The sequence below is a fragment of the Branchiostoma lanceolatum genome, chromosome 5, assembly GCF_035083965.1.
Source record: "Branchiostoma lanceolatum isolate klBraLanc5 chromosome 5, klBraLanc5.hap2, whole genome shotgun sequence".
Lineage (NCBI taxonomy): Eukaryota > Metazoa > Chordata > Leptocardii > Amphioxiformes > Branchiostomatidae > Branchiostoma > Branchiostoma lanceolatum.
The window spans coordinates 5,573,662-5,596,955 of NC_089726.1; the positions used below are offsets into that span (position 1 = coordinate 5,573,662).

At 43.1% G+C, this 23,294-nt stretch overlaps 2 protein-coding genes and 1 non-coding gene across 4 annotated transcripts in view; 2 read left to right on the forward strand and 1 right to left on the reverse strand.

Annotated features, from left to right (window-relative positions):
* Positions 1-23,294, forward strand: part of LOC136434602 (calmodulin-4-like) — a 129,095-nt gene that overhangs the window by 39,393 nt on the left and 66,408 nt on the right. The window lies entirely within an intron of this gene.
* On the forward strand, positions 3,170-16,676 carry LOC136434600 (perlucin-like protein). 2 transcript variants are annotated; one of them, XM_066427493.1, is made up of 6 exons: positions 3,170-3,523; positions 3,835-4,008; positions 5,184-5,383; positions 5,635-5,704; positions 6,129-6,347; positions 6,686-7,662. In XM_066427493.1, the coding sequence occupies exons 1-6, from the start codon at positions 3,379-3,381 to the stop codon at positions 6,856-6,858; spliced, it is 981 nt and encodes a 326-aa protein (XP_066283590.1). In that variant the 5' UTR covers positions 3,170-3,378; the 3' UTR covers positions 6,859-7,662. The 2 variants fall into 2 exon arrangements, with proteins under 2 accessions (XP_066283590.1, XP_066283591.1); XM_066427494.1 differs by lacking the exons at positions 3,170-3,523; positions 5,184-5,383; positions 5,635-5,704; positions 6,129-6,347; positions 6,686-7,662 and adding exons at positions 12,465-12,664; positions 12,911-12,980; positions 14,772-14,990; positions 15,542-16,676 and having other exon boundaries at positions 3,925-4,008.
* Positions 3,645-3,716, reverse strand: Trnae-cuc (transfer RNA glutamic acid (anticodon CUC)). The gene has a single exon. It is a non-coding gene; the product is annotated as a tRNA-Glu (tRNA).

Consider the following 23,294-nt stretch of genomic DNA (forward strand, 5'->3'; position numbering starts at 1 on the left):
AAAATCTCTTACTGCAACATTCCTATAACGGAATCTATTTAGCGGCTTTGAAACCGATCAACGTTACGCCCTCACTTCGGAACATAATAGCGTTGTCCAAGAACGTAACTCGGGCACACGGTTCGGGCGATCAGCTCAGCCTGGCTGGTGAATATCGTTCGTATCAGTATAAATAAGTAGTAGCAAAAGTTAAACAATAACTAGACACCCCTCGAGCCCGACCTGGACCTCAGTTGAATTTTGTCATTAGACATGTACAGGAGTTAATGTCTTGCAGTTAGTTTCAAAATTCATCACGGCATCTCTTGAATGTTGGTCAACGTTGCATTATATTTTCTTCCCTTCCCGATACGATTAGCCTGGGTGCCATCCTATTTCTACCGGGGCTCCTACACTCGCTTCCCTAAAACAAGTTTGAGGGAAGCGAGTGTAGGAGCCCCGGTAGAAATAGGATGGCACCCAGGCTAGATACGATATCCTTTCCGACTCAACATTCGGGGAGCCGCTTATAAGTTCTGAGAGGCCGAGGACGAACAGGATGGGCACGGATCATTGCTACTAGCTGTCATGACGCCCCTACGACCACTGAGGTCATGGGTCATGAGTGAGTGAGTGAGTGAGTGAGTGAGTGAGTGAGTGAGTGAGTGAGTGAGTGAGTGAGTGAGTGAGTGAGTGGGTTAGTGAGTGAGTGAGTGAGTGAGTGAGTGAGTGAGTGAGTGAGTGAGTGAGTGAGTGAGTGAGTGAGTGAGTGAGTGAGTGAGTGAGTGAGTGAGTGAGTGAGTGAGTGAGTCAAGATACCCAGCTTAAGATGTTTAAGACACTTATTCAGAAGGCCTCGATAACATAGTTTTTATAATCACGTCACTCGTAGCATACCTGGTGGAATCATGCCAGAGCTTACGTCACCCAATCTTGTAACGATCGATGTTTTTGTAGATTTCATACTGCTAAAATTCTGAGAGAAAAAAAAGGTTAAGTTACGAATCTCACGCCGTCGTACATGAGTAACGTAGTTCTCAATATCGAAACATTCGTTGTTTTTTTTTCTTCATATTTTCCCGTAAACTGAGAAACAGCGCCCCCAGTACATGTATATGCGAACACTTCGACAGAACGTACCGTATACGGCCGTGTTGGCGTATATATATACATATAACAGTAGATGATAATGATATCCCGTCTATCCATATGTATGTGCATATATATATATACACCTCGATCGGGGATTACGAATGATACATCACTTTCCTTGCATTTTTTTTAACGTGGCTTGTCTTATGGTACCGGGTGGAATTATTAGAGTTTCCGTCACATACATTTGCAGGAAAAATCGCGCAAGTTTTACGTAGTAAATCGGAAATCCGATACCGACTGTCATCACTAACGATATGAAAGACGCCTGGTTTGATACTCTTGTACGCACGTCATTTAGCAATATTCTTGGTGTCATATTTCACCACTTAATCCGACCGTCCTTTGCTTGGAATTACAGATCACCATAAAGGCCCATGCAACACAGTGTCTATTTTGTCCTATATATACTAGGGGAAATGCCACTAGATATGCAATCGGATGAATGTTGTAAGTGAAATAATATTTTCCAAATCAAGTGCCTTTTAGTCAGATTTTGTTCAATGTTGTAAGATTATTAGATTTTTGATAAGAAAACATTATGCTATTTATTTCTATCAGTATGTTATAATCGCGCCGCCTAGAATATCATTTTCAACGATCTGTATACAAACGTGGTGTGATCTGGCGTTCTTGTATTATGGGCGACTTTTCATAGCAAACGATACTAAATTAGAATCTCTAATTTTGGTTGATCGATTGATTGATTGATTGATTGATTGATTTCTACTGTACTACGCCACACTAATGACGCACGTGTTTATGGTATCTTATTTCCGCTAGTAGGCTCATGTTCGCTACATTTAGGTCACAAAATCTTATGCCTTACACCCACACGCGCGCATTGGTTTTGAGGCCTTCGCGTTTATTTCAAGAAAAAAATATTCATCATTCAGTTGTACCTTCGACTGATCATGACGATGATGATGATGACGATGATGATGGTGATGATAATGATGATGATGATGGCTGTCCCTTCACACATTGTGATTGGCTACAACCATTCTGTTCACTCGACCCAGTTTAGACCGAATGGATCGACCGTAGAATCTAGTCACAAATTTGATAGAACAATATCGGAAGGACCCACTTTTACACAGAGGAGCGCCAACGATGAGGATTATAATACCAGCACATGTAGCGTTACCTGTTCAAAATGTTGCCTTTTCAATAGTGGAGTTGCACATAGCCTCCGTTGCAGGCTCTGAACCGGCTTTTTGGGGGGCTAAATGATACACTTTTTGTAGCCAGCCCGTAACCATCAGCCACCCCGTAACCATCAGCCGGCTGATGGTTACGGGGTGGCTGATGGTTACGGGGTGGCTGATGGTTACGGGCTGGCTACAAAACGTGTATTATTTAGCCCCCCCCCCCCCCCCCCAAAGCCGGTTCAGAGCCTGCAACAGAGGCTAGGTGGCACGTGGGTCAGTTAGATTTTTGCAGCATATGTGTTGGCCATTTTTCTGCAATTAAAGATTGGATCGTTAGGCGGGGCTGGTTTCCGTACCGTAAGTGCATGAGGGATTACAGCGAGCTTGAATGCTTACTGCATTGCTTGATTCTAATTGCTAGCTAATCGCGACTGTCCATCGCAATTTTTGCTGTTCAACCAACGATAGCTGGAACTAAGATAAGCCTTTCAGTAACGAACATACAAATCATCTAACCTAACAGTAAATCTATTCAAGATGGCTACTTGCACTAGAGAAATAGAAGAATAAAAACGATGGATATACACGCCGATGGATATGGGAGATCATATGGGTATATAACAGAGCTGCATTTCTAGGTAACTTCTACTAACATAATTCCACCAGGGTGTATAATTCCGCCACCCTAAAAAGATACGTCCAAATAGATCTCCAACCTATTACTCGGTAACATACTTTCTGTTTAACCTTACTAACGACGTATATTTCATAATGAAGGCAACCTTTTTTTTGCCAAACATTTTTTTTTTCGCACGCTCGCATCAGTTTTTGGGTCCCCAGAGGATGCCATTCATGTAATCAAATCAACATGGCCTTACATGCATACAAAATTGGATGCCGGGCTGCTGCTTGACGTAGACAAGCCTCGAGCCTGACGTGAGAGTTTGTCTTATTACAACGACGTAGCAACCAGACAATCATCGCACGTGGGCGTAGTAACAGACACACACAAAACAACTGGTATTGTCTGAATGATAACATTTTGGAGAAACGAAAAAACAAGGTGATATACTGAGAAAACGACTGCGTCACGGCGATGGATAGAAGCATCTACGAGGAGGCCTGTGCGGTCTCTCGGGACCCATCGCGGCCGGGTTTGGCCCCTGGACCCTCTGGCGACGCGGGACTGATTCAAACCGCCAAAGATTTGAGCGTGTCTTCACAAATTTCGGGACAAGAAGGTAGTATATCTCACACATTTTTTACACACACACACACACATAACTGGTCTAGACATTTCGGCGCGGGTTCCAATCTCGGGGGCCAGGAGACTGTTTCTCACTCGCTTCTTTGTTTCACTGGTTCCCACACCGGGAATCGAACCCGGGCCTTGGCGGTGAGAGCGCCAAATCCTAACCATTAGACTATATGGGAAAACGAGGCCCCGTCCCCTTTTACTGTAATGCCTAAGTTGTATGATTTTAGGCATAGCCTTCTTTCCCCCTGCAAATGTGCAAAGATTCAGATGTATTTTTGTGGCGTTTTTGAATAGCTCAATTCTCTTCTGACACCCCTGCTGCTGACGTCATAAACGGTTACACCCAAGGAGTCGGTGTGAGGAGCCCTGGTCAGTCCGGAGTCTTGACCAGCGCCATGTTGCAGGCCATGCCCGTGTTGACCACCACCGTTCTGAACTGCTGTCTGCTAGGCACTGTCATTTTCCTAGGTGAGAGTTCATGATTTTATGTTTCTTCGACAGCCACAGAATGTTCTATTTCTACATGTATATGTAAAGCGTTTTCGCACGCTTTCCTAACCTGGTATCCTAACCAATTATAGCTCCCCAGTCTCCACTATATTTCTTTGCGAATAGGAGGCTCGGGAGCTATAGTAGGTTTGGATACCAGGCTCAACGTTTTCCATGTTCGAAGGAAACGGATAGGTGCTGGCCGCCATGTCGGTGTCCTTTATTTGTATTTCAACGCACTGTAACAGAAACCGCGGAACGTTTTCACATTTGATTGCCAAATACTTATGTATTCTTTTGGTACTTCTTTCTGTGAGCTGTAACGTTACTATTCAAATTTACGAACTTAGACTATTCAATGATTATTCTTTAGCTACGATTCACTGAATTGGAAATAGCTGCGCCCGCCTCCATGTTGGTGTCCCTATGACGTCATAGACGATAAGCACAGAACTCACTGTCACCTTCGTGAAAAAAATGATGTAATGTTTTCCCTCTGTATGTGTTTTTGTTTGTTTGTTTACGTTGGTATCCGTCCGTAGTTATTTGAATATTGTGGAGTGACAGGATGTGAGGCAGAAGGTTTGGTTTGGCCCTGCCAGTCCAAAGGCGGCCCCACAGGCTGACAGAAACATGCAGCAGACAGAAATAATGACTAAAACGAGTAATATTCACAAAAAGTGAATATTTTTGCAGAGGTATAGCCTCCACCAAGCCCTCCTACGGGCGTGTAGGTCTTAGAATTCGGCAGAAAAAGGAATATAGGCAGTAGAGTCAGTCCACGGTGAAGATCACAATTCGCCCTTAATGAAGCCTGCAAATGAAACCCTGGCATATGATATTCTCCCTCTAGCCGGCGTAGTTCTGGTAGAGACTACTATATATATCAAACGGAGGTATGCGATCCTTGATTTCTTGTTTTGTCAGATTTCTCCCGTGACAAGACCTTTTCCGTCTTCAGCAATTTCAGTGTCGGACCTGATTTCTCGTAATTCGCAATTGATATTTGCAATGTATTACTATATATATATTAGTATATATGTTTCATTATTGCAATATATTTTACGTTTGCAATAGAACTATCAACTATTGATTTCTTGCTTTGTCAGATGTCTTCTGTAACATTGCTAACGTTGTTACCTTTTCATCTGTAGCAGTCACAGTGTCGGACCTGAGGCTGTCAGTCAGTCAGCTTGACAAGAAGATGAGCGCTGATCTGACGGACCTATCCCTGGCGGTCAGTCAGCTTGACCAGAAGACACGTGCTGATCTGCTGGACCTCACGCAGTCGGTCAGCCAGCTTGACCGGAAGACGTCTACTGACCACACGATCGTCTCTGCCCAGCCGTCACAGGTAACAGGCTAGGGACAAAATGTAAATTTTAAGCAACAACAGCAAAATTTGAAACATAAATAATGTTTCTTACCACAACAAAAGTGTATTAATTTTTGCAAGGTCTAAAACCAAATACAAATAAAATCAACCCACGCATTATGATCGATTCACACTATAGTCTTTAATGCAAAGTTATGGAGATCCCAGTGTTAATGATTATCGTCCATTTCATAAAGATTGTGAAATAGGTATTCTGTCCAAATTCACAGGCATTGGGAAGTGCAGAATACTTGCCGGAAATTTTGGGAGACAAATCGACTATCTCGACTCTGCTACCGGGTAAGAACACAATGTATAAGTAATATATGAAATAATATGTAGTATATATATATATGTGTACATCTATAAGAAACGATTTGAATCAGGTGAAGGTAATCATTAGTTCAGTGGATGTAACGAGTAACACACTGTAGGCATGGCAGTAGATGATACTGTAAATGCATTTAAGTTCGCGTGTTTTCTATTTGGCGCTAAGGCGAAAATGGGGTGTTCGCGAACATAAAACCACCGCGAACATTTCTGCATTTACAGTACTCTGCAATTATATTCATCAATGTGTTCAAAAAAAGAAAAGAACAAAACTACTTTTCACATATCAAAATCAATGAAAGATATAGAGGGTATGAACAATTTTGTTCCTAACCGGATATTATCTGAACCAATGAATACATAATAAGTACAATATACGGACTTTGTTTTTCAGCGACCTGCCCTGACGGTTACATGAAGTACCGTGAAGTCTGCTACAGAGCTTTTGACACATACAAAACGTTCTCCGAATCTGTTGAGACCTGTCGGGCTGACGGGGGCACCCTCGCCATGCCCCGAGACCCCGGTATCAACGCCTTCCTCTACTCGCTCACAACTACGCTCGGCAGTAATGACGACTTCTGGTTCGGCCTGCATGATCAGCGACACGAAGGTTAGTGCAGTACGGTGGCCCAGAAGAACAATATATTTCTAGTCTATTTTTTAAATTCATTTTTCCTGTGTACCAGTTTTCCTGTTTTTTCGCGTAATAACAACTTCTTTTTCATTCCTGTTTTTGTGCGAATTCTTTATCGCTGTTGCTTTTGTGTCGCCCTAAAAATGAAATAAAAACAGCAGCGAAAATGCCCAAAAAAAAGGAAAAAAAGAGGATATTCTTCTGAGAATGAAAAGGTTAAGCATAAAAGGAGAGACGAATCAAATGTTGCATACGAAAGACAACTAGGGAAAAAAAAGCAAGAAAAATACTTTTTTTCTTCTGGGTCACTGTAGGTAAGTGGAAATGGATGGACGACACCGTTCTGGCGACCGGCAACTACAGCGCATGGGCAGCGGATCAACCCAACAGTTTCACCGGCGAGGAGGACTGCGCCTTGTTGCACACGGGGTGGTACGACCACGACTGTCAGACGGAGGAGGGTTTCATCTGTCAAGTCAGACCATAAAGATGGCGTCACACTGTCAGCAACCATCGGCCGAATTTGTTGATCGCTAGAAAGTCGCCGAAATCGCTAGAGAGTCGAGCGTATTTTTAGTTTGAAAATCTAGACTATCGCATTAAAGAGGACTCACATTGACACAGAAAAATTAGTAGTCCTGACGGAACTAAACAAACCATGTATCATAGGCTCCGTATGTTCATAAATGTACAACTGCCTTAAGATGCGAAAAGAAATTGAACCTGGATGACATCTAAAAATCACGTAGTGATCAAGAGAACACCGGCTGTATTGCTGCCGAAAATGTCCTTAAGAGCTAGCTCGCACATTCGTCTGGCGAGGTTGTTTCTTTTTCTGATTTGTGAAGCCGGTTTAAGGTTTGCATCACAATCAGCTGTCTTTAATTGAACGCTTTTCCCTTAAGTCAGGAGGATTAGTAATGTTGTGTATTATGCTGAATTCAAAAGAGCAATATCGCAAAAATTCGGCCTCCTCTTAATGAATTACGTGGAGACGATAGCTTTCACAGCGAAATTAACATACTAGCTTGCACCTTACGTACCAAACGGGGACATACAGGTCCCTTTAGATTGTTGTAAAAGAGAAGCAATATAAGAAAACGTATAACATAAGGTGGTGACTGCAGCACCATATCCACAAGATGAAACATTTCACTTGCATAAAACATTTCATTTTGATACGATTGGTCTATCGTAGACGTGACACACCAAGGAAGGAGCGCGTTCACAAAGTAGCATTTGTTTGGTTTGCTCTGTTATATGGTGAGTTGTAATAAATTATGCTGTATAATTCTAGGTCTATACTTTTTGTATAGTGGAAACAATACGGGAAATCGGAAGGAGGCGAGATCGCTGTGACAAAGGTCTGCGCACATGCACTCTACTATTCCCACGTACTATTCTTTTAGCGTGTTTCCACCGAGACAGAGTAAATAGATTGGGTCTTTGTTTCGTCGCATTACCTTACCTGAAGTCGTCATTTGATCTCTTCTACTTCTAGGTCAAAGGACATCGAGAAACGTATAATTCGCCGTCTATAATTGCTGCTTAGAATCCCCCATTTTGGGCTCCAAAGGACTGGAAAAAAATGCTGAAATTTGTAGCACGTATGCAGATGTCGCAACATGGAACTGTTTGTTGTGTTGTGGCGTAAGATACGCTGGCAAAAGAAGGTGGAATCCGGAAGCCCGGAAGCGGTGGGACTTGTCTGCGAGTATACGTAGCTACAGCAGCACCATGCCGCCAAGCACAGGACATGATCCCGGTCTGGTGCAGTCTCAACAAGAACACACACTCGAGAGCAGCGCTGGTGAAACCACTGACTGCAGGAACGCGGTGTTGAAGGTTTTGTGTTTGATTTGGATTCGTCAAGTTCGTCGTGCGATCGTCGTATGATTACGAACTAATTTAAGGTTAGTCTTGATATAGCCTCGTGCACAGACATATCGTACAAAATTCATCTGATACTTTACGCTAATGGCTATCTTAGATGTTTGTCGGTACCGTCACCGACTGCTTGAAAGTCTACGTAACAAAATTGGAAGACGGCTAGCTTACTAGTCTCTTAACAGTCTAACCACGCTAGCTATAGGGAAAATATTCAGGGGCCATCGGAAGGATCCATTCGCAGGCACAATAGATCTTCACCGTGCACTGAAACTACTGGAGAATTATTCCTTATTCTGCCGAAATCTACCATCCATACGCCCTTAAGAGGGCCTGGTGGAGGCCATAGCTTACGACGAATGTTACCAAACCGCTAGCCTCACCCCCCCCCCCCCCATTCGACTATTCAGTATCATGTATCAGAGCATGCCAAACAATATGTCGCACCTGCATGTTATATCCATGGGTACGTGTTAACATATTTTCTAATAGAAAAGTTAATAAGCTAACGTTGTAAGTATACCATGACCGTTGTTACCCGGTGACAGTGGCAAGATGGTTTTGTGGTTTATCAACTACGAATCTTAGGTTCCGGGTTCGGATCCCAAACATGCCCCAATGTTGTAGCCTGAGTGCCAGCCTTTTTAGCTTCCGTACGCTACCCAAGCTCCGCTCCTTTTGGCCGGCAGCGGAGCTTGGGTAGAGCAGCGGAGCTAGGGTAGCGGACGGAAGCTAAAAAGGCTGGCACTCAGGCTACCAATGTTGTGTCCCTGAAAATACTCTGTACACCTGTTTCATAAGTACCTAGCTTCGGCTAGAGACGTTCTCTCGGCTAGGACGCCAAGCCGGACGTCCCGTGTTCGAGGAGGGCCGCACCGCGACGGAGCAGATTTCCCTCTAAGTTGCATAGTACGTTGGATAAAAAGAATTCTCGAAAAGAGTAGGGATCTATCCCGATGTGAGAGTGGATCATACTCGCCAAGCAGAGATTGGTGGGGAAGGTCGTGACCTTTTTATCATATGCCCCGTTTCGGGCCGAGCGGACAAAAAACGTGGCATATGATAAAAAGTAAGTAAGAAGAGTAAGTGGGTCACACCTTGCAGTGTGGTTTTATGCAGCTTGTACTTAATGTGCTGAAAAATTGTGTGCTTCGTCAGAAGGCGGTTTATCAGTTATGCGAAACGCGAAACAAAGAAAGAGACAGAAAGAAACTTGTACGATTGCGCTGCACTCTTTGGTTACTTCATAACTTACTACTACGATTCACTGAATTGCAAATAGCTGCGCCCGCCTCCATGTTGGTGTCCCTATAGCTATGACGTCATAGACGACATGCAAAGAACTCACTGTCACTTTCGTGAAAAAAATGATGTAATGTTTTCCCTCTGTATGTGTTTTTGTTTGTTTGTTTACGTTGGTATCCGTCCGTAGTTATTTGAATATTGTGGAGTGACAGGATGTGAGGCAGAAGGTTTGGTTTGGCCCTGCCAGTCCAAAGGCGGCCCCACAGGCTGACAGAAACATGCAGCAGACAGAAATAATGACTAAAACGAGTAATATTCACAAAAAGTAAATATTTTTGCAGAGGTATAGCCTCCACCAAGCCCTCCTACGGGCGTATATTTATTTATTTATTTATTTGTATCAGGCCCATGGCCCATAAAAACAGACACATAACAAAGATTTACAAAGCTACACTTACAAAGACTTTACATAATGTCGCCAGAATGTGCTATGCCTATGGCAAAAGCCGTCCGAGTGTACAAGCACTCTAATTATATCATTGTCAGACGACAGCAGGCGTGTTACAAATGAGTAGGTGACCTTGCGACGCCTTGCGTCAAACATGTCGGTCCGGTTATTCACAAACAACCAACTAGTGCTAGTATGCCTGCCGACGGAAAATAGCATTTTCATTGCGCTGTGGTAAGCCACTCGTAGCTTGGAGATCGCACTCACGCTGTAATTACTCCAGATTTGGGCACAATACATCGGGGAGCAATACGCTGAGAACAACTCACTTTTTACCGCCGCTGAGCAGTAACGAAACCGCCGGAGGAGTGAGTTTGCCCGAGAATAAAAGCCTCTGACGTGAGCTCGGATTGCTGCGTCATCCGAAAGATCAGGGGTAATTATATACCCAAGATATGTGGTAGAAGAGGCATACTTTAAGGCGGTACCGTACAGCATCAGCGGCGGCAAAGGCATACTCATGCGGAAGCGGCGACACGGAAAGTACATACATAGTGTTTTCGATTCATTAAACAACATGTCAATATCCGCTCCAGATAGCTCACAAATACTGATCAGTCTCTGCAACGCTTTAACAGACGGACAGACGAGGCAAATGTCATCCGCGTACATCAAGTGGTTGACTAAGGTGTCCCCAACATAGCAACCAACTCCAGACCTCAGTAGCTCGGTACTCAAATCGGATACATACACATTGAACAAGATTGGTGACAATATGCTGCCTTGAGGCAAACCATTCATAGCGGTAAATGTATCCGAGAGGGTGTGGCCCCACCGGACACAGAATGACAACGTACTATACCACACGACCAGGAATCTAACTAGGTACATCGGAACCCCTCGATCCATAAGTTTTTTAAACAATGTCCAGTGATTTACACGGTCAAACGCTTTGGATGCGTCCAGAAAACATGCAAATACAGGAGAGCCCCTTTGTCGATAATACTGAATAATTTCTTTGAGGGCAAATATACATAGATCAGTTCCATGTTTCTTCTTAAATCCGAACTGGTTGCTTGGGGAGCATAGGAAATCGTCAAGGTATGTCAATAGTACAGATTCGATAACTTTTAACAAGGGGCTGGCAATTGCAATCGGACGATAACTGTCCTTGTTCGAGGCATTACAGCTGGGCTTCTTCAATACAGGGACAAGTACAACGTTCAGAATGCTACGTGGCACATAAGCGTGTCTAAGCATAGAGGAAATTAAGAATGAAAGCAGAACGGGTAGTTGGGGCCCGGCGTTCTTGAGATGCTCAGCTGAAATGCCCTGCACGTCACTAGCCTTCCCATTGGATAAGTCTTTGATAGCATCACATATCTCTCCTACTGTTACCGTGGTTACATCGCTAACATCGGATTCCATTGCATGCATAACAGATTGCTTTTGATTAGCGGACTTAACCGAATTAAACAAGGAACTGTAATAGTTTCTCCACATATTGGCAATATCTGTAGCCCCCGTGTAACCATCAACCGTGTTGGGAAGATTTGGCTTGGAGCGGTTTTGCGAACGCAGAGCATTCCAAAAACTCTTGCAACCCCCCTGATGAAGATGCATGGCAAGCGCGTCCGCTCTAGACTGGGCCTCAGAGCGGCGACACTGCCTCAGTAGCAGCTTAAATTTCGCCCTTGTTTTACGCATAATATTCCAGACCGCTCCATGCCTAGGGCGGCCCAACTGCCGCCAGAGAAGGAAAGCATCTCGGGCGGCTTGATGGGCCTCCTTGACAACGGCGTTCCAGCCGGGCACAGAGTAAGGGGAGGATCGTTTCTTATTAGGGAGAGAAGCGGAGGCGGCTGCATGAAGAGTGTTTATAATCTGGTTGGAAAGGTGAAGGATGGCATTCTTATGAGTATCATTATTACAGTTTGGGTTGTTACAGTAGAGAACGTCATCGGGAATGAGGATATTAGATAGGAGTGTATCAGAGTAGGTTTGGTAGCGAAGCAGATCGGCTGGAGTTGCGCGTTCCCAATTAACATACTTTACATTCATAGGTGGGTTCTCAGCTGTATTTACAAATAGGTCTTAGAATTCGGCAGAAAAAGGAATATAGCCAGTAGAGTCAGTCCACGGTGACGATCACAATTCGCCCTTAACGGAGCCTGCAAATGAAACCCTGGCATATGATATTCTCAGCCTCTAGCCGGCGTAGTTCTGGTAGAGACTACTATATATATCAAACGGAGGTATGCGATCCTTGATTTCTTGTTTTGTCAGATTTCTCCCGTGACAAGACCTTTTCCGTCTTCAGCAATTTCAGTGTCGGACCTGATTTCCCGTAATTCGCAATTGATATTTGCAATGTATTACTATATATATATTAGTATATATGTTTCATTATTGCAATATATTTTACGTTTGCAATAGAACTATCAACTATTGATTTCTTTGTCAGATGTCTTCTAGCTGTAACATTGCTAACGTTGTTACCTTTTCATCTGTAGCAGTCACAGTGTCGGACCTGAGGCTGTCAGTCAGCCAGCTTGACAAGAAGCTGAGCGCTGATCTGACGGACCTATCCCTGACGGTCAGCCAGCTAGACCAGAAGACACGTGCTGATCTGCTGGACCTCACGCAGTCGGTCAGCCAGCTTGACCGGAAGACGTCTACTGACCACACGATCGTCTCTGCCCAGTCGTCACAGGTAACAGGCTAGGGACAAAATGTACATTTTAAGCAACAACAGCAAAATTTAAACATAAATAAAGTTTCTTACCGCAACAAAAGTATATTAATTTTTGTAAGGTCTAAAACCAAATACAAATAAAATCAACCCACGCATTATGATTCACACTATAGTCTTTAATGCATAGTTATTGAGATCCCAGTGTTAATGATTATCGTCCATTTCATAAAGATTGTGAAATAGGTATTCTGTCCAAATTCACAGGCATTGGGAAGTGCAGAATACTTGCCGGAAATTTTGGGAGACAAATCGACTATCTCGACTCTGCTACCAGGTAAAAACATAATATATAAGTAATATATGAAATAATATGTAGTATATATATATGTACATCTATAAGAAACGATTTGAATCAGGTGAAGGTAATCATTAGTTCAGTGGATGTAACGAGTAACACACCGTAGGCCTGACAGTAGATGATACTGTAAATGTATTAAATTCGCGTGTTTTCTATTTCGCGCTAAGGCGAAAATGGGGTGTTCGCGAACATAAAACCACCGCGAACATTTCTATATTTACAATACTCTGCAATTATATTCATCAATGTATTCAAAAAAAGAAAAGAACAAAGCTACTTTTCACATAATATCAAAATCAACTAGAAAGGCAACATTTGCGAGCAAATACAGCATGTTTAGCCATACTCCTCGCCATGCAAAAAATGGACTGTCCCAAAATAACAATGGACCATTCTAAAATACTTCCACTAAAAAAATGGATCACCCCAGTCCAAAATTGAGTTTAAAAACAATTAGTCTCTCCATACATGAATGGAGTCTTCCAGTAGCACCTCAACACAATATGGACCAGTCCAAAACCATATCCACATAAACAAATACACTACTGCTAACAAATGGACTTTTTCATAATCACTCCAGCTCAAAATTTGCAATAAATAATGAAAGAATCCTCCCCTTGCAAGAATGGGATATTCCCTGCCATCTCTATGTAAACTAGACCAGTCGACAAATATCCGCTCAAAATTACACTCTCGCGCATAATCAACCCAGTTCAAAATTGAATTAAAAAAGATTAACCCCAGGAAAGAATTAAGTTTTCCATAGTATACATAATGATATATATGAGGATTTGACAGGAGAAGAAGGAAATTACCAAAAACAACATATTGCAGCGATAGTATGGGTGAAATATAGAAATGTGACACCCCTGTGTTTGAATGCATGATTCAATAGTATACATTTGGGTTGAAAATAACGAAACGAAAAAATTGTTTATTTCAAAAATCGTTTTGAAAGGCTGTATGCCAAACATTTAAATGAGGGCTGTGTACATGACCAAGGCAGACACATGTCAAATTTTGCATCATTTTGGTTTAATACATAGGAACTGGAGATGTGTATCTTTGTTAAAAAAAAAAGTGAACAAAGGAGAGATAGTAAGCACATGTCCTGCGCATTCCCATACCACATTTGATATGAATACTGCAAATGTAGCACACCTGCTCCAGAAATGCAAGATAACTTAATTAACTCAATTGGCCAATCGGGTGGTCGTAAGGCTCACAGCCAGGCCAGGTGCAATTGGGGTCAATGACCTTTAGGTCATATGAGGAAAATACCCAATGTTCTCCTCAACATACCCTGCAAAATCGTATTTTGAAGTAATGTTTGCCAAAAGTGCGAATGGGGTTCTCTGAATATTTGTTCAATGTACCCCCATAGCAAATTTCAGGTCATTTGGATGTATTTCCAGAGCACAGGAGGCCAAAATGTACGTTTTTGGTCAGAAAAACCTCAATAAAATCACTTTCAAGGTCAATGTCGAAAAAATGAAAAAAAAGGTCCGGGGGTATTTGCCTACACTACCTTTGTACCAAATTTCAGTTCATTTGGTCAAAAAATGACAAAGATGAATCGATTTGAAGATTTGACAGGAGAAGAAGAAGAAACATGAATAAAAACAATATGTTGAGCCATACTAGGTATGGCTAAACATAATGAAAGATATAGAGGGTATGAACAATTTTGTTCCTAACCGGATATTATCTGAACCAAAGAGTAAACACATGAATACATAAGTACAATATACGGACTTTGTTTTTCAGCGACCTGCCCTGACGGTTACATGAAGTACCGTGAAGTCTGCTACAGAGCTTTTGACACATACAAAACGTTCTCCGAATCTGTTGAGACCTGTCGGGCTGACGGGGGCACCCTCGCCATGCCCCGAGACCCCGGTATCAACGCCTTCCTCTACTCGCTCACAACTACGCTCGGCAGTAATGACGACTTCTGGTTCGGCCTGCATGATCAGCGACACGAAGGTTAGTGCAGTACGGTGGCCCAGAAGAACAACATTTTTCTAGTCTATTTTTTTAAATTCATTTTTTCCTGTGTACCATTTTCCTTTTTTTTTTTTTTTAATCAATTCATCAGAGCCTGATATTGCCATCGATTTACGAAGAAAGGCGGCTCAATTGTTACTGTAGCAGCATCTCTTCACCCTAGGCCAGAAACATCAATGCTCAAGACAAGCATGACTTCACTGACCCATTAGGAGAAGCAGGGGTTACGAAGGCTGCTCGGGAAATTCCCTACCCCATTTAACTTTTTTTTTTCCACGTAATAGCAACTTCTTTTTCATTCCTGTTTTTGTGCGAATTCTTTATCGCTGTTGCTTTTGTGTCTCCCTAAAAATGAAACAAAAACAGCAGCGACAAATGCTACTGGAAAAAAAAACAGGGAAAAAAGAGGATCTTCTTCTGAGAATGAAAAGGTTAAGCAAAAAAAGAGAGACGAAAAAAATGTTGCATACGAAAGACAACTGGGAAAAAACAAAGCAAGAAAAAGACATTTTTCTTCTGGGCCACTGTAGGTAAGTGGAAATGGATGGACGACACCGTTCTGGCGACCGGCAACTTCAGCGCATGGGCAGCGGATCAACCCAACAGTTTCACCGGCGAGGAGGACTGCGCCTCGCTGCACACGGGGTGGTACGACCACGACTGTCAGACGGAGGAGGGTTTCATCTGTCAAGTCAGACCGTGAAGCCGGCGTCACACTGTCAGCAACCATCGGCCGAATTTGTTGATCGCTAGAAAGTCGCCGAAATCGCTAGAGAGTCGAGCGTATTTTTAGTTTGAAAATCTAGACTATCGCATTAAAGAGGACTCACATTGACACAGAAAAATTCGTAGTCCTGACGGAACTAAACAAACCATGTATTATAGGCTCCGTATGTTCATAAATGTACAACTGCCTTAAGATGCTAAAAGAAATTGAACCTGGACGACATCTAAAAATCACGTAGTGATCAAGAGAACACCGGCTGTATTGCTGCCGAAAATGTCCTTAAGAGCTAGCTCGCACATTCGTCTGGCGAGGTTGTTTCTTTTTCTGATTTGTGAAGCCGGTTTAAGGTTTGCATCACAATCAGCTTTCTTTAATTGAACGCTTTTCCCTTAAGTCAGGAGGATTAGTAATGTTGTGTATTATGCTGAATTCAAAAGAGCAATATCGCAAAAATCCGGCCTCCTCTTAATGAATTACGTGGAGACGATAGCTTTCACAGCGAAATTAACATACTAGCTTGCACCTTACGCACCAAACGGGGACACACAGGTCCCTTTAGATTGTTGTAAAAGAGAAGCAATATAGGAAAACATATAACATAAGGTGGTGACTGCAGCACCATATCTACAAGTTGAAACGTTTCACTTGCATAAAACATTTCATTTTGATACGATTGGTCTATCGTAGACGTGACACACCAAGGAAGGAGCGCGTTCACAAAGTAGCATTTGTTTGGTTTTCTCTGTTATATGGTGAGTTGTAATAAATTATGCTGTATAATTTTAGGTCTATACTTTTTGTATATTGGAAACAATACGGGAAATCGGAAGGAGGCGAGATCGCTGTGACAAAGGTCTGCGCACATGCACTCTACTACCCCCGCGTACTATTCTTTTAGCGTGTTTTCACCGAGACAGAGTAAATAGATTGGGTCTTTGTTTCGTCGCATTACCTTACCTGAAGTCGTCATTTGATCTCTTCTACTTCTAGGTCAAAGGACATCGAGAAACGTGTAATTCGCCGTCTATAATTGCTGCTTAGAATCCCCCATTTTGGGCTCCAAAGGACTGAAAAAAAATGCTGAAATTTGTAGCACGTATGCAGATGTCGCAACATGGAACTGTTTGTTGTGTTGTGGCGTAAGATCGATACACTGACAAAAGAAGGTGGCCCCGGAAGGAAGCGGTGGAACTTGTCTGCGAGTATACGTAGCTACAGCAGCACCATGCCGCCAAGCACAGGACATGACCCCGGTCTGGTGCAGTCTCAACAAGAACACACACTCGAGAGCAGCGCTGGTGAAACCACTGACTGCAGGAACGCGGTGTTGAAGGTTTTGTGTTTGATTTGGATTCGTCAAGTTCGTCGTGCGATCGTCGTATGATTACGAACTAATTTAAGGTTAGTCTTGATATAGCCTCGTCCACAGACATGTCGTACAAAATGCATCTGATACTTTACGCTAATGGCTGTCTTAGATGTTTGTCGGTACCGTCACCGACTGCTTGAAAGTCTACGTAACAAAATTGGAAGACGGCTAGCTTACTGGTCTCTTAACAGTCTAACCACGCTAGCTATAGGGAAAATATTCAGGGGCCATCGGAAGGATCCATTCGCAGGCACAATAGATCTTCACCGTGGACTGAAACTACTGGAGAATTATTCCTTATTCTGCCGAATTCTACCATCCATACGCCCTTAAGAGGGACTGGTGGAGGCCATAGCTTGAGACGAATGTTACCAAACCGCTAGCCTCACCCCCCCCCCCATTCGACTATTAAGTATCATGTATCAGAGCATGCCAAACAATATGTCGCACCTGCATGTTATATCCATGGGTACGTGTCAACATATTTTCTAATAGAAAAGTTATGCTTACGTTGTAAGTATACCATGACCGTTGTTACCCGGTGACACTAGCAAGATGGTTTTGTGGTTTATCAACTACGACTCTTAGGTTCCGGGTTCGGATCCCAAACATGCCCCAATGTTGTAGCCTGAGTGCCAGCCTTTTTAGCTTCCGTACGCTACCCAAGCTCCGCTCCTTTTGGCCGGCAGCGGAGCTTGGGTAGAGCAGCGGAGCTAGGGTAGCGGACGGAAGCTAAAAAGGCTGGCACTCAGGCTACCAATGTTGTGTCCCTGAAAATACTCCTGTACACCTGTTTCATAAGTACCTAACTTCGGCAAAGACGTTCTCTCGGCTAGGACGCCAAGCCGGACGTCCCGTGTTCGAGGAGGGCCGCACCGCGACGGAGCAGATTTCCCTCTAAGTTGCATAGTACGTTGGATAAAAAGAATTCTCGAAAAGAGTAGGGATCTATCCCGATGTGAGAGTGGATCATACTCGCCAAGCAGAGATTGGTGGGGAAGATCGTGACCTTTTTATCATATGCCCCGTTTCGGGCCGAGCGGACAAAAAACGAAACGCGAAACAATGAAAGAGACAGTAAGAAACGTGTACGATTGCACTGCACTCTTTGGTTACTACGTAAACTTTGCGGGCGCTTCGTCACAGGTATCACATACAGACTCATACAGCGACTTTCATACAATCAACTACTAACTAAAAGTACCGAAAATCGGTAAAATTCTTCAATAGAAGCTAGCATACGTGAATCTATAGCGCTAGCTATCATATCTTGATACAACCGTGTTGGGCCACTTGTGACATGGTATATTTGGATTTCATAGTATATATAGTATAGCAAAGATATGTTTTATGTATTCCCCTATTCAATAGTGCGTTGCATTCTAGGGTATGACTTGAGGCATTGAGCATGGACTTTATAACGGGATTATATACAAACTGCATGTAAATGCAGCAGACCTCTTAAAATTTTCAGACACTGTCAGATACACGCTTCAGAAACAACACGGGGAAACATTCATGTCAGGTAAGGATGTAACTTGCACCTGTGAAATGTTTGTTTACACACCGCGTAACAAGATACGAAGGTCGCCTGAAGGTTACGCGTTACGTGACCATGAATAAGACAGGAACAGCATTTCGTCCGCCTGAGTCAGAAAGACAATGGATCGTCGGGTCGTTGCGCATGACCGGCAAACAGCCTTTAGGCGTAGCACACCAGTTTTGTAGTCTCTACCAAACTAACTACGCCAGGGTTTCACTTGCAGGCGAAATGTGATCTTCACTGTGGACTGACTCTACTGGCTAATAATTCCTTTTTCTGCCGAATTCTAAGATTCATACGCCCGTAAGAGGGCCTGGTGGAGGCTACCAGTTTTGTACGGTAGGACTGATAGGTGTTATCCACTTACACCAGGAAGGACCCCTACTCTTTCGATCGGTGTGGTGAGTCCTTTATTCAACGTGCTCTATGTGTAGTTCTCCTCAAACTCGAGGCCTCCGGCTTTACGTCCCATTCGACAAGACGTCCCTAACCAAAGCTAGCTATTCATTTTGACCCGAGTCGGGAGACGAAAGAGGCGAAAAGTGCATACATTTATCAATGGCACAGTTCAGGCCTGCCAGGGATTCGAACCCGGAACCTTTAGATTATAAGTCAACCACCCTGCCTTGGCACCCCGACCAATCAAACCACGTGAATCGCATTGAAACTCAGATTCGTATCAGCCATGACCCGACAAATCGCTTTCTAACTTGCGTTAACGACTACATCTGACCAAGCAAACTCGCCAGTGAGATGGTGGAAGGTGTCAGCTTCCAAAAGATGTTTTCAGATTGACAATTTTGGCACTTTGGAAGTGATTGAATCTGAGTTTCAATGCGATTCACGTGGTTCGATTGGTCGGGGTGCTTGGATGAGACAAGCTTTGCTCACTGAGAGCGAGGACGTAAATGAATCATTCAACAAGGGTTAAGAAGACTGCTTTGGAATAGTTTCCCAAGGCCCGTCCAATAGATTATTAGACCACACGAATTCAATTCTTTGGTTCTAATTTTCAGACTTTTAGAAAGGTTTGTGATATTACAGAATCGCGATAAGTGAAACCTGTTTTGCAATTACCCCATCGACGGGCCATCTTGGTCTTCTGACACCATCCGGTCCGTCCTACACATTTCCGACGACTAGTTAGTCAAAACGAGTACATCATACTACATGTGTATTATAATAGCTTTCCTAACTTATAGGCTTCAGTACCATCAATCATCATCATATCTTTTATTAACTAATCTATTTATCTATTCCTTGGTATTTATTGATCATATCTTGGCACTCCAGTTCTGGATTCATTGGCGGGCACTCAGGATAGCCTCTTGTAGGTCTCCGTCTGTGCAAGTTGGGCCAATTCACAGTTCTGAAGAAGGTGCTGTACCGTCAATGATTATTAGTCACTACTACTACCACTAACTCTCTTGAAGTGTTGATGACAAAAATACATTTGGGGGGGGGGATCTAGTCATATACTCAATGGATTGTATTTTTGGTGCAATCATAGAAAATGGATTCGAGAAGCATGAAATCAAATTGGAAGGCCTTTCATTATCATTTTGGCTTAACGAATTTTTGTTTATTTGCAGGTGCGTTTGCAAAACGGGACCCATAAGCCACAATGTTTACACCAGGTTTGAGATTTTCCCTCCGAAAATGGACAATGTTCCTGGTGACGTCACTTCTAATATTTGTGGTCAGTTTCATTGTGGTGTGGAACAGCGGTCACTATGGCAACCACAAACCAGGAATCATAAATCAGAGATCTCAACCTGATATTGTTGAGAAGTGGATCAATCCACATCCATACCGGTTTACCATGGCTCACCGGGATACGTGTGAACGTGGCGGAAGTGACGTATTTCTCGTCATCATTGTGCACACGTCACATGATCACGTGACCCAACGACAGGCGATTCGAGCTATCTGGGCGAACGAGACAAGGACGCCTGGGGTTGAGATCAAGACACTCTTTGCCCTGGGAACGACGGATCAGCCAGATCTCCAACGTGATGTGGAGAAAGAAGACGCCATTTTTGGGGACATGATTCAGGAAGATTTCCAAGATTCGTACAGGAATCTGACCCTTAAGACGGTAATGACTTTGAAATGGTTCCTGTACTTTTGTCCAAAGGCGGCCTACCTCATGAAAACTGACGACGATACATACGTAAACCATTTCAATCTTGTTACTGCACTGCGAAATATAGAGCAAAAATCTGAACTTGTACTTGGCAATATTCACACAAAAGGCAAACCATCACGTCGAGTGGAAAACAAACAATATCTTTCTCGGTATTCCTTTTCGAGAGACTGGCTTCCACCGTTCCCTTCTGGAGGAGCTGGCTACGTCATATCCGGTGACATCGTACGGAGTTTATACGAAACGTCACTTCGTACCAAGTACTTGTATCTAGAGGATGTGTTTATCGGGATGTGCCTGGAAAAGCTGGGCATCTCGCCCGTCTACAACAGTCGCTTCCTCTGCTGTCAGAGGTTGAACTTGGATGACCCCTGTGAGAATAAAGACCATATCACTGCGCACGGTCTTTCGACGGAAAACATGTTGCTCGTCTCGAGGGCGGAGAAGGAATGCGGACTCTGACTTCCAACACAACAGCATCTTATTCCGCAACAGCCGATTACTAATGACTTGAAAATTTCACGTTGCTAGGCTTATTAACTTATGCTTATTCAGCTCATCCGTACCCAGTGCAGCATTTCTTATGAAATTTTCACAGCATCATATATGATTAAACTTTCCTAATTTCAATACAAAAGTATTGTGACTTTCAATTTCGAACAGTCTTGGTCTTCCTCGGGACAACTGAGGACCCGGTAGCTCCGCATAGATCACTTTCCGGAAGTGTGACGTCACCCCGGTCAAAGGTGATTGGAAGTCTGTAACGACCCCTTCTCTCTGTAATATAGGGACCCGCCCTGAGGTCTATACGGTGTGATAAGGCATAGTCGTTCCTATAACCACCGAATAAAGTGCAGAGGCACTTTCTGAGATGGTTATAGGACCGACCATGCCTTATCACACCGTATAGACCTCAGGGCGGGTCATTGACGTTATTATCATATAGCCATTGTTCATATAGTAGTTATTAGTGCTTTGTGTTGTATTTGATTTGTGTAGTATTTGTCTTACCATGAAACATAAAAACAAAACCCCCCGTCATTTAATGGTAACGTTCGAACACAGGGTTCGCACGAAGTTTACAGACCTACTTTTCGGGTCTGTATGAAGATTACAGACCCGCAAATGGAGCCTTCTGATTGGTCAACGATATCTACCTATACGATAATGAACGTTAACGTGCCCTGATATGTATATAGATGCATCAAATCTTCTCAAGAAAGAGTCTTGTCAAGTGTTAATTCGGGAACTCTGATTGGCTGACAGCTGGTTAGTCTGAGGCTACACCCACGAAAGTGGTAACCTCAGCCCGGTTTAGTAGAGCCTCCCCGAGGTATATGGAATAATGTAAATGCAGAAATGTTCGCGGTGGTTTTATGTTCACGATTTTCGCGGTGATCTCTTCAACGCGAACTTAAAACCACCGCGAAACTTTTTGCCCACCTATTACTGATCATTACTGTAGCGTTACTATTGTTTCAAACGCCAACACTCCATTTTCTCCCTGCCGCGAAATAAAAAAAAAACGCGAACTTACATGCATTTACATACAGTAGTCCGCGGTTCAAACCGGGACGAGGGAAAGAGAGGGAGCAAAGATAATTAGGTCACGAGAGGTAGTCTAGACATGTGGTAACGTGACAGATTACTGAGTAACCCCCCAAAGAGCTTCGCTGATTTAATCTAAAAGATAAGATTAACTATTCACGTATTGTCAACATATTAACTTCTTGCTTGCCGAAGCTTATAATATGACCTGCTATTGTTTTCGGTCCTAAACGTTGCTTATTGTGTATTTTTAACCATGGGTACTAAATACGTGGTCACTACGCATGATATATGGACGTACTGCACTTAGATACTTAGAGACAAACAATAAAAAAATCATACTGGAGATATGCCTTTGGGTCATTGCGTAAATGACTAGTTAAAGAGTGCCAGGCTGTTATCTATTTGTCGGGGGCAAAGAGTGAGCTTGTCATCAGAAACACCCATGCACCGTCAGAGTAAAGTAGAAGTGAGGGACACAATGTTTCAGCCGAACAAAGGTGAGCAGTTCTCCCTGGTTCATACACGTAGACTAGTATAGCAATGACACAATGATAGGTTTGTTTTGTGTTGGAGTACTTCGTGTTGCATTTTAAGGCCATGTTCCTTTCTATGGGAACTGCCGGAGAACTTACCTAAAAGACCGCCCACTCTGATGTTTAGCCACGTTTCGACTGTACACTGTAAGAACATTTCAAAAGTGTTTGTTTTTTTAATATCAAAAACAGATTTCATTTGTGAACAAAGATTTTCGACTAGTGAACCAGTTAAGGAGGGTCTACTGTTTGTTTTGCTGGTTTGATATCAATTTGCTCTATTGGCTATATCAACTAAAGAGTCAACAATATAGTTGTTTGCATACATGGGTGGTGTGCTAGGTGCGTATCAGAATGTTTGAAAAGTTACTATATGGGTGACTCGAGCTGATGATCTTTGACCGTCTTATCATT